Source organism: Engraulis encrasicolus, chromosome 18, assembly GCF_034702125.1.
Source record: "Engraulis encrasicolus isolate BLACKSEA-1 chromosome 18, IST_EnEncr_1.0, whole genome shotgun sequence".
NCBI lineage: Eukaryota > Metazoa > Chordata > Actinopteri > Clupeiformes > Engraulidae > Engraulis > Engraulis encrasicolus.
Genome location: NC_085874.1, coordinates 31,137,377 through 31,147,219, shown reverse-complemented (window position 1 = coordinate 31,147,219; position 9,843 = coordinate 31,137,377). Strand labels below are relative to the sequence as shown.

The 9,843-nt window shown below is 43.8% G+C and overlaps 1 protein-coding gene across 1 annotated transcript in view; it reads right to left on the bottom strand.

Annotated features, from left to right (window-relative positions):
• LOC134468206 (GDNF-inducible zinc finger protein 1-like) overlaps positions 1–5,973 on the bottom strand; it is a 6,754-nt gene extending 781 nt beyond the window's left edge. The window contains exons 1-5 of the mRNA XM_063222146.1: positions 5,961–5,973; positions 5,318–5,414; positions 2,660–2,774; positions 380–814; positions 3–116 (exon numbers count right to left, since the gene is read on the bottom strand). Coding sequence (XP_063078216.1) covers positions 3–116; positions 380–814; positions 2,660–2,774; positions 5,318–5,414; positions 5,961–5,973 — 774 coding nt within the window. The remainder of the gene's footprint in view (positions 1–2; positions 117–379; positions 815–2,659; positions 2,775–5,317; positions 5,415–5,960) is intronic.
• Between the last annotated feature and the right edge of the window lie 3,870 nt (positions 5,974–9,843).

The following is a 9,843-nucleotide window of genomic DNA, read 5'->3' as shown; positions in this document are numbered from 1 at the left end:
GCCTGGGAGGACGACTGCTCCGTCTCCGAGCCGTGGCCGCTGGACTTGGGCCGGCCCCGGCCCCTGCCCCTGCCCCTGCCCCTGCCGCAGCCTGCTACCGTCCCCTTGGGGAGGCCCTGGGATTAGGGATGCAGACGATTAATCAATTTTATCAATTAATGTGTTATACTTCATAAATTCATAAAATCACCTTTGGATTGAAGGATTTAAATTAATTTAATTATGTAATTGAATTAATTTATATGTACTATTTTATCTCAAGTTTTTAATTCAATTTTTAAATTTTAGTAAGTTTTTTTTTTCGAGAAACATTGAGATTTCTGAGGAAAAACGCTGCTTATCATTTAATCGTAAGTTAATCGATCATTTGAATCCCTACCTGGGATGGCTTGGGAACGGTGAGCCGGGTACTCGCCCTCGTGCCATGACCTGACCCCGATGCCATGGACACCAACTCTTCCTCCATGCTGCCCTTCCTCCTCCTCTTCCTCTTCTTGCTCGGCAATTCCCCCTCCTCCTCCACCTCCGTCTCCTCCAACTCTGAAGTGTCTTTTCTCGTCCCCGCTGACCCTTTCTCCTGCTGCTGCTTGTCCTGGGTGTCCTTGGATCTCCTGCCAGTGCCTCCGCCACCACGTTTGGGCCGCGGGGGGCTGAAGACGTGAGAGTCTACCGAGCCGGAGTCAGACAGCACAGACTGCACGGTCTGCGTCTGGCCGGCCTCCAGCTTGCTGGCCGCCTTGCAGGCGTTGACCAGATCGCTGCAGCCCAGCAGCTCTGCTGTCTTGAAGACGTCTGACAGCATGGAGCGCGGCACCTGGGGCAGCAGTGACACAGCAGAAGAGTTTACACCAGTCTTTCCCAAATGTGAAAAATGTATTTTTTAATAGGCTTTTTCGCCTTTATTTCTGATAGGACAGTGAAGAGCGATAGGAGGCGACTGTGGAGAGAGAGACGGGGTAGAGATGGCAAATGACCCGGGCCAGATTCGAACCCTGGGTGCAACCCTTGGGCATGCAAGCCCATGATTGGGGGGGCTTAGCGCACCCGTTTAAACAATAGATTTGAAAACAATGAATATGGATTTGACAAGCCACAAGTTTTGGATGGTGTCGTCATCATCCAAGATCATCTGTGTACGCAAGAAAGCACCTGTGGTCACCTAGCCCCCGAATGAGCAAAGAGATGCTTATAATCTTTTTAGCCTACCGAGTTATCATCTTTGTGCTCTGTTATACAGAGTGTTCATTGAAATGTGTCAAATAAGTTTGATTGAAAAGAGAAGGAATTTATAAACAGCATTTTGACCTGAGAATTTTCCAGAGGTGAAACATAATTTTGGTTTTGAAAAAAACTTTCTCACCCAAGAATTTAACCTGTAAAAGTGGTGTCATCTTATAATCAGGATTGTCTTTTATCCCGGCCGTCATGTTGGAGTGCATCATCAATGTGTGTGTGTGTGTGTGTGTGTGTGTGTGTGTGAGTGTGTGTATGTGTGAGTGAGAAAGGCTGGGTGATGCCCATGTTAGTGCCCCCATGTTTATATGCCCGTGTGATGTTTGTGTGAAGATGTGGCTCTTTGCTGTAACACAGTAAAAAATGTGGCTCTTGGTGTCCGACTGGTTGGCCACCCCTGCCCTAAAAGCTCCCATGAGGTTTGCCAAAATATACTCTAGATGTTTCTTTTTACCCAAAAAAATCATAGGGGCCTTGGTTCAATGACTAAAGCTAGATTTATGCTTCGGACGCATAGCCTCTGCGTCTGTCCGTCTTCTGTCTGTGCGAGTCCACGCCCCCCGCGCAGAGGCTCTGCGCCCGTCGTCGAGCGCCTCGAAAAAATTCTAACTATCCGTCGGACGGACGCGGAGGACGCAGACAAAAAGGCGCTATGATTGGTCGTCTCGCTACTTCCTTGTTCTTGTGGCAGCGCAATGCCGGTAGTTTGCGAGAGCAGAGCTGTATTCTGTTAAAAACTATATTAATGCCTTGTGTGTAAATGTGTGTAAATACACGAAGCTACAAGCTAAGTAACAAACAATGCATTGATTGGACACTCGTGGCACAATGCCTGCGGTTTTACTACCGTAGCTTCCACCACCGAATGTAAATACACATCGGCTGAATCGACTGTCGGGAGAGAGACCGATTGGCAATTTCAAATGTGGCCCGCAACGAGACCTCGGACCTCGCAGATCTCGCAGATGCATGAATACAAAGTTGGTTCGTGGCCATTCCCACGCGACTTTTGACGAGCGCAGTTGCAGAAGTCTGGCACTCAGCCAGGACTCCGGGTTTGATTCTGGCCCAAGGTCGTTTCCTGATCCTCCACCATCTCTCTCTCTCTCTCTCTCTCTCTCTCTCTCTCTCTCTCTCACACTGACCTATGAAATAAAGGCATAAAAGTCCCTCACAAAAGAAAAAGAAAATCACAAGAAATCAGCGTCACATCACTGAACTGACCCACTTCCACCTTAGAAACTGATGGTGGTAAATATAAACTGATGAGGGTAAATACTCATCAAAAAGATGACTTTTGTGAATGGGCAGCATACACCCTGGAAATCATTTACTAAATAAGAGACATACTCTACCCTTTAAAGGGTAGAGGATAATGGAATAATAATGAAAATAATAATGGCATCACATCACTAAATTGACCCACCTCCACCTGGCCCGTGTAGACGTACTGCAGGAAGGACTCAAAGGACTCGGGCGACACGTCGCACAGCAGGGCCGTGACGGCCGTCTGGTTGGCCAGGATGTGGCTCTTGAAATACCTGGGTAGAACACATTGCTGCTGCTGCATATCACGCATGATATAGTAGAGTATCATTTATTGATATTAATATACAGTACTTGCACATCACACATGATATACCTCTTAAAGTACTAAGGTAAAACACATTGCTGCTGCTGCATATCACGCATAATGTACTACGTAGCAGAGATGGGATCAAGTCACTAATTTGCAAGTAAGTCTCAAGTCCTTACAATCAAGTCCGAGTCAAGTCACAAGTTACGAGACATTTGACCAAGTCCAAGTCGTGCCAAAGCCAAGTCAAGTCCAAGTCCTAGTCTTATTTTTTCCAAGTCCTTAACAAGTCACCTTGTATGCTATGTGCAATATGGACAATTACTTTTGGTCATAAATTCATAACCTCTTGACACTGCTTTGCATGTGCCCTTCGCCAGTCATGTTCCTTACATTATTTCATGTTTTTTGAGCATGGTTTGGCATGGTTTTTGGTTTGACTAGGTTTAATTATAAAATGAACCATGGTTTTAATCTGAAAACTAACCATGGTTTTACCACGGTTTATCCATTAAATTGCACCTGTGTGGGGTTAGGTGCCTTGCTCAAGGGCACTTCAGTTATGGATGGAGGTGTAGGGAGAGGTTGGCCTAAGGGTGGGATTCAAACCTGCAACTCTGTGATCTTCAGTCCAACTCTCATTTCATGTTTGTTTGGGTGACCATGCAACCCACAATTTACCATGTTTTTTTTAGCATGGTTTGTGACTATGGTTAAACCAGACACAAACCATGCTGATAAAACCATGAAAACCATGAATAACCATGATCCATGGTTAGTCAGGAACAACAGTTTTCATGGTTACCAAAAAAAACATTAGAGACCATGGCTACTACAGTAAAACCATGAACGATTTTCGTAAGGGGTTCTAAACAAAAAATAGTATGCCTACTAGTTTTTCTCTCTTTACCTTCGCCAGAAGGTTATGTTTTGTTACCTTCGCCAGAAGGTTATGTTTTGACCGCTGTGTATTTATTTATTTATTTGTTAATATGTTTGTTTGTTTGTACTTCGTATAACTCAGACAGAACTGAGCCGATTTTTATGAAATTTAGTGGGATGATTGGTCATGACCCAAGGAACAATCGATTAGTTTTTGGGAGTGATTGGGTCAAAGGTCAAGGTCAAAATGTTTGTTTGTACTTCGTATAACTCAGACAGAACTGAGCCGATTTTTATGAAATTTAGTGGGATGTAGGGCTGGGCGATATTGAGAAAAACAATAATCTCGATTAGTGTCTGCTATATCTCGATATACGATATATATCTCGATATCTATGCAAGGGAAAAAAAACCCCACGAAATTCAGCAAAGGTTTTTCTTTTTATTAAAGTGCAAACAGGTCCCCAATTCCAAGCAAAGTTTTTATTTATTTTTTTATTTTATTTTTTTAAAGCTCGGTGGCTATCTAGCCAAAAGATGTTCAATGTTGAAATTACAATGTCATTTTTTGTTCTGTTTGTTATTTTAAGGAAGATAATATGTACAAAAATAAAAAATATAACAAAGCATCAAAATGCTTAAACCATGTGAGATCAAAGGCTAGACTAGAGTCAGACAGGAGTCAGGCCCGTTGCTCCGGACCGCTTCCAGGCGGAACGAAAATAAACCGGTCTTTGTTCCTAGACGGCACTATTTGTGAAGCGAGGGGTGCATCGTCAGTATGCAGCGGTGATAAACAGAAAACGGCAGTAATAAACGCTTATTAGTGTCACTGTATGCACTTATAAAAACAGTGGTAACTTTCTAGAAACACTTAAATCATATTTTAGTTGTTTATTATCATTTCGAAGCGGTTTCCAATGATTGGGAAACGCATCACGGCTGTATTAGCACAGCCGGTTTACCCCACTCTGGTTGTATGGGACAAAGATGTCTGACAAAAAGCGTCACGGACGGACGGACCAACGGACAAAGCCTCTTATAGAGATGCTCCTCATCAGAGGCTCTAAATCTGAAATAACGCCATATTATTTAGCCGTTCGTCCTTTTCTTTGGAACAAATTCTGCTGTTTCGGCTTCTTCTGTGGGCGCCGCCATGTTGAAAGAGTTTATCAACACAAACACACGCTGCTACACGCAAGGGGAGGAGGAGGAGCAGGGGGAGGGGAGCCAGCTCTGTTGGGGGGAAACACACGCAAGGAGGAGGCGGGGCGGACCGCTCCACAGCACAGAAGGGAAATCAGAGTGGCGAAATCTTACGCATTTACAGCCTAAACTCGAGATATTCGATATGTCAAAATATTAATCGATTTCATAAAACTTCTCGAGAAACCGTAAAACTTGATTAACTCGATGCGCCACATCACGGCCAAGATGTTGTTGTTTAACTAATTGGCTGCCAGCTATTTTCAAAACAAAGAACCCCAATGCTGCCATGGGTTTTTCAGCATGTTGAGTGATCACCCCCATACAGATCACACCCTCCTCTGTCACATTTGTTTGCACCTCTTTCCAGTCTTTAAATGACATCTATAGCAGTCAATGGCAGTGAGTGATTTACAGTACCTGCAGGAGGCGGCCACCACCACACGGTGGACCTCAAACCTCATGGCCTCGGGCTCCTGACCCACCACCACCGACAGGTCGCACAGCAGACCCAGGCCTAAGCAGAGAGACACAGTATCATTAACCCAGGCCTAAGCAGAGAGACACAGTATCATTAACCCATGCCTGAGCAGAGAAACATATTATTATTATTATTATTCTTATTATTATTATTATTATTAACCCATGCCTGAGGAGAGAGACACATTATTATTAACCCATGCCTAAATAGAAAGATTATGTTACTTAATTCATTGTGATTGTCCAAGAAACAAATTCTGCGGGACAAATAAAAATCTTGACAAATCTAGGATCTTGAATTCGCACTTCACATTGCGGGAGTTTCATTACAGTGGCACTTTCATTGTGACATTATTTGCTCTGTCAAGAAAGACGTTGATTACTTCTATATCAACACATATTTGATGTACAATAGGTGCAAAACAAGCATGTAACTGACATTATTCACTTTCCTAAATCAATCACTGCTACATGCAAGTTAAATTCTTCCAAAACTGACTTTTTTCCTAGTATAACTCCTATCCTCCTCGTGAATCCTCCCACTCATGGTAGAATTGTCTGCCCATCCAGGACAACAACCAACCTATCTTACACATGGGGAGCAAGGTGACAAAATACATAGGCCTACAAAGAGTCCCTGTTTTAGGGTGACCGTATTTGCTCTGTCAGGTTTTGATCACTTCTATTAACACATGGGTATTTGATTTCTAACGTGGTGGAAACAAGCACAGGTGATGTGACTCCTACCCCTACAAAGAGTCCCTTTTTTTAGGGTGACCTTATTTGCACTGTCAGATTTTGACCATTCAGTTCTATCAACACATGGGTATTTGATTTATAACGTGGTGTAAACAAGCACAGGTAAGGTGACTCCTACCCCTTAGCTTGCGCATCCCCTCCAGCAAGGTCTTATGGTGAGATAGGGACACTATCTGGACATGGTCCTCCTCCATGGTTACGCTTGCTTACCTGAGGAACAAAGAGGTCATTTCATTATAGGATGTGGGAGGGCCGACAGGTCAAATAAATGATCCAAGTCGACAATGTCAACAAATAGCTTACCTAAAGAACAAATCAAGGTAATTTCATTATGGGATATACAATATAGGAGCCTTTTTCAAAACACCACATTGCGTAGAAAACTGTAATCAGTTTAGCCCACCACCCTGTCAGAGTGTTAGGCTACATGACGAAGAGAGCTATGTATTCTGCATGCCATGTAATACTGTATCATTATTACATTGCTGTGTGAGGTGGGCAATTTATAGGCCTATTGTTTTGTCAAGAGGAGATGACTCATGAAGGACTTGGAACTGGACGAAAAACAATGGGTGATTCATTTATTGTAGTTACAAATAAATACCAACTACACCAACAAGAACATTTTGAGCCACTTTGTTTTATTCGGGTGGTTTGTGAAGCATGTTGGACAATGCCTGCTCAACTGCGGTGTCTTTATCTATTTTGTCAGCGGTATAACTACTCTGTAACTGTCTAGTCTGGTTGCAGCTAGTTCTAGTTTATTAGCGGACTTAGCCTGAATCTTTGGGGGCATATCATGTGGCAGAGTTATTGCGTGGGTAACTGATATCAATTGCATAATGTCAGCGTGGAAATACAGCCACGTACATTGTTTAATTGTCCAGATAAGTGTGAGATTTGTTCGGAGCACTGTCAAGAATTGTTAGCCAAGGATGCAAACAAAGCTATCCAGCTAGCTAATGCAAGCTACGACAAAGGTTAACGTCGACATGAGCTGTTCGTGTGACAAAAATGACTAATTATTTCCTTTGCTTATTCCTTAATGCATTTGAAATTATATCACCGATAGGATCAGTGAGATGATGCACCAAGTTTTGCAGAACACTGTTAGGTTGATATTCTTACCGTAAGCTCGGTAAAATGGCAGCCCCCAACAAATGTAGCCGATGTGTCGAAAGTATTTCCTGTAGAAATCGCACCCAAGGTTCCTAGGCGGCGTCCATGTTGATTATGAGCGCGCGCGCGCACCCTGACCTGCGGCTATCCAGAACCTAACATTTGCACAGACCTTAGTAGCCACTGTAGAGGTGCTTAACTTGAATCTTTGGGGCATCCGGGTTGATTGGATCATTCCAAGTCGAGAGTATCCGGATTAGACGGATCACTTATTTAAAATAGGCCTAAATAAAAATAAATAATAATAATGTATTTTTTAAAACGTTTCTGCCGTTAAATAGCTATGCCTTTGTTGTTCCATTTATCAATTCATGTTGATAAATCAAAGAGTAAGACAGTTTGATCAACAAAACTCACTTTATGAATGTCACAGTTCCTAAACTCATGCTGCGATCCGACCCACCTCTCCTCACTAAACATGCAACCACAACTCGAACAGCCTTTGGCAGCAGTGAAACGGCATGTTCCTGATTTTGCAATAAATAATGTGTGTGTTTGTATTTAAGAAGACTAAAAGTCAAATATTTGGGAGCAGAAGTCTAGTTGAGCAGGGATAGTCAGGAGGCGAGCAGCAGATGACCACTCGCTTCCGCTGCCGAGTTGCCTTGCGACTCGCACACTCGTGGCAAAAACGAAACTTAAGCGTTGATCCGATCCGTAGGGGATTCGCTGCTATCAACAACTCAGTCAGGATTGAGTCGCCGAGGGCGCCGCTGCTGAGTGACTCGGACGAGGGGAGTGACAGCAGTGGCTTCAGACTGTGCAAAGACTGTAGCCTACGCTGTAAAACGCAGTGAGTGATAGAGTCACGTCTGTAGACTGTAGACTAATTTCCCTAAGAGTAGCCTACAGAGTGAGATGTTAAAGCGTTGGCAGAGCACTGTTAACATTTAGAAATGTAGAGCTCAACAGAGTCAGAAGCACACACATAGGGAGCGGGGATCCGCGACTCAATTTGGCCACAACAGGCTGGACGGATCAAACAGACTTGATGAATGACGAGGCGGGAGTTGGTTCAGTTTTACTCAGTGAGTGTTCGTGACTGAACAGCATACTAGGGAGATTAGAGAATGGCTGTTGTAGTCAACTAAAGAGGATATATTCCGGTTTCACAATTTCTCGCGCTGTAACTGCCATTTTGTTGACATATTAATGAAATGCCGTCTGACCCGCCTTTGGCGGGTCAATGCACGACAGCCATCCGGTCTGTTCGGGTGAGGTCTTTACCCGGCTCTCCAACCGGATCCTCCGGGTTTTGTATCATCTCTAGTAGCCAGTAGTAGGCCTCACTTCAGAAAGTAGGCTAAGGTGTACATCAGACCTCTTTGACTTTCTTTAAAGCAGGTCGGCCTAGCAACCCTATAGCTGGGTGTGCACACCACCTGCATTAAGGAAATTAGGAAATTAGTCAAATAGAAAATGTATCTCTCTCTTCTATGACATTGGAATCGGAATTCTTCAAAGTTGCATGTGAAACATTGAACGTCAACAAAGCAACAAAAAAAGTAGGCCTTGTGAAACTGTAAAGAAGCAGTGTTAGCCTAAGAAATTGGATTTGGCCTTCAGGGGACTCGTGGGCAACCAGTTAGGCCTACTGAGGCAGACGTGGACTACGGAAATTAAATTGCAAGTCACAAGTTAGTCAAGTCAACACTCAAGTCTATGTCAAGTCACAGGTTTGACACATGGCTCACTCAGTCAAGTCCAAGGGTGCATCCCAATATGTGACCTTGCCTCCTACTTGTGCTTGTCTCCTCGTCCCGCCTCCTGGCCCCTCCTCCGTGGAGAAAACGATAAAGTTTCCCAGCTGTCAGCCTAGCCACAACAACTTTTGAGGGACTGTTTTTCATTCACCATCCCAATTGCAAATGAGAAAAAGACTTTACAATTGAGCTTTTGCAAGATATTGAAATATAATGCTGTTGTCAGTGATGTCATCATGACGAGAAGGAAGTGGAGGAGGCAAGGTCTCATATTAAAACGCACTCCAAGTCGTAGGCTACCTTAGCCAAATCGTGTTCAAGACTCTTTTTGTCCAGTTCTTAACCAGTCGGTTTATGCACAACTCCACAGGTCCATGCATGTCCATTAGTAAATTAGCCTGACAGGCAAGACCATTCATTTTGAATTACTTCTTAATTCATGAATGGTCTGATTACGCTTCTCTGGGGAGGGTTTGGAAAGACCACCAGACGGCTGGCCAAATTGGGCAAATAAGCGAACGCACGTGAGTGCATGACAGCATAGGGCTATGTCATGAACGTCAACAACGGTCAGCAGTTGGTCCATTCATTTCGAACCAGAGCTGAGCTCACTCCTCCCATCCAAGCGCTCTAGGGCATTGAGGATCCAGACCGAAAATAAATTACGAAGTAGGCCTAATGTGGTCTGGTAAAAAACAGGCTATTAGTAAATTGAGCATCGACGATCCAGACCAAAAATGAATTACGAAATAATGTGGTCTGGAAAAAAAACAGGCGATTAGTAACTAGCTTTTAAGTCTAAGTCAAGTTGCAGGTCAGGGCCGG